We start from the raw sequence: 367 nt of genomic DNA on the forward strand, positions 1-367 counted from the left end.
TCATACAAAAAATGATAAATGAATAATTCGGCCTTAAGGAATAGCCAGACAGAGAGACATATCTAGAAAAGTAGTAGGCATAGTGATAGATAAAACAGATAGATAGATAGACAAGTGAAATAAGATGGCTTTATCCTTGTCCAAGCTGGTCCGGTGCCGTGACTAGGCAGCCCCCATGTAGTTAGTCGAGAGAGATGGTTGGTTTGGTTTCGAGGCCCTAAACTGGTACTAATTCGGGACCCTAATGCCTCCAGGTTCACAGTTGCGAGACCACCCAATGCCAGGGATATCAGGGCCAAGGAGCGACGGTGACCAGCCCTGGGGAGGTTAGTGCTGGACCCTGTTGGAACTGTTGGCAATCTTTTCC

General features: G+C 47.1%; 1 protein-coding gene across 2 annotated transcripts in view; it reads left to right on the forward strand.

The window, feature by feature from the left end:
- LOC119590799 (transcriptional enhancer factor TEF-1-like) overlaps positions 1-367 on the forward strand; it is a gene marked incomplete in the record, with an annotated part of 156884 nt that overhangs the window by 30650 nt on the left and 125867 nt on the right. For both annotated transcript variants that reach the window (XM_037939524.1, XM_037939525.1), the window contains 1 exon segment: positions 255-326. In XM_037939524.1, the coding sequence (XP_037795452.1) occupies positions 278-326 (49 nt within the window).

Source organism: Penaeus monodon, chromosome 27 (genome assembly GCF_015228065.2).
Source record: "Penaeus monodon isolate SGIC_2016 chromosome 27, NSTDA_Pmon_1, whole genome shotgun sequence".
NCBI classification, from domain to species: Eukaryota; Metazoa; Arthropoda; class Malacostraca; order Decapoda; family Penaeidae; genus Penaeus; species Penaeus monodon.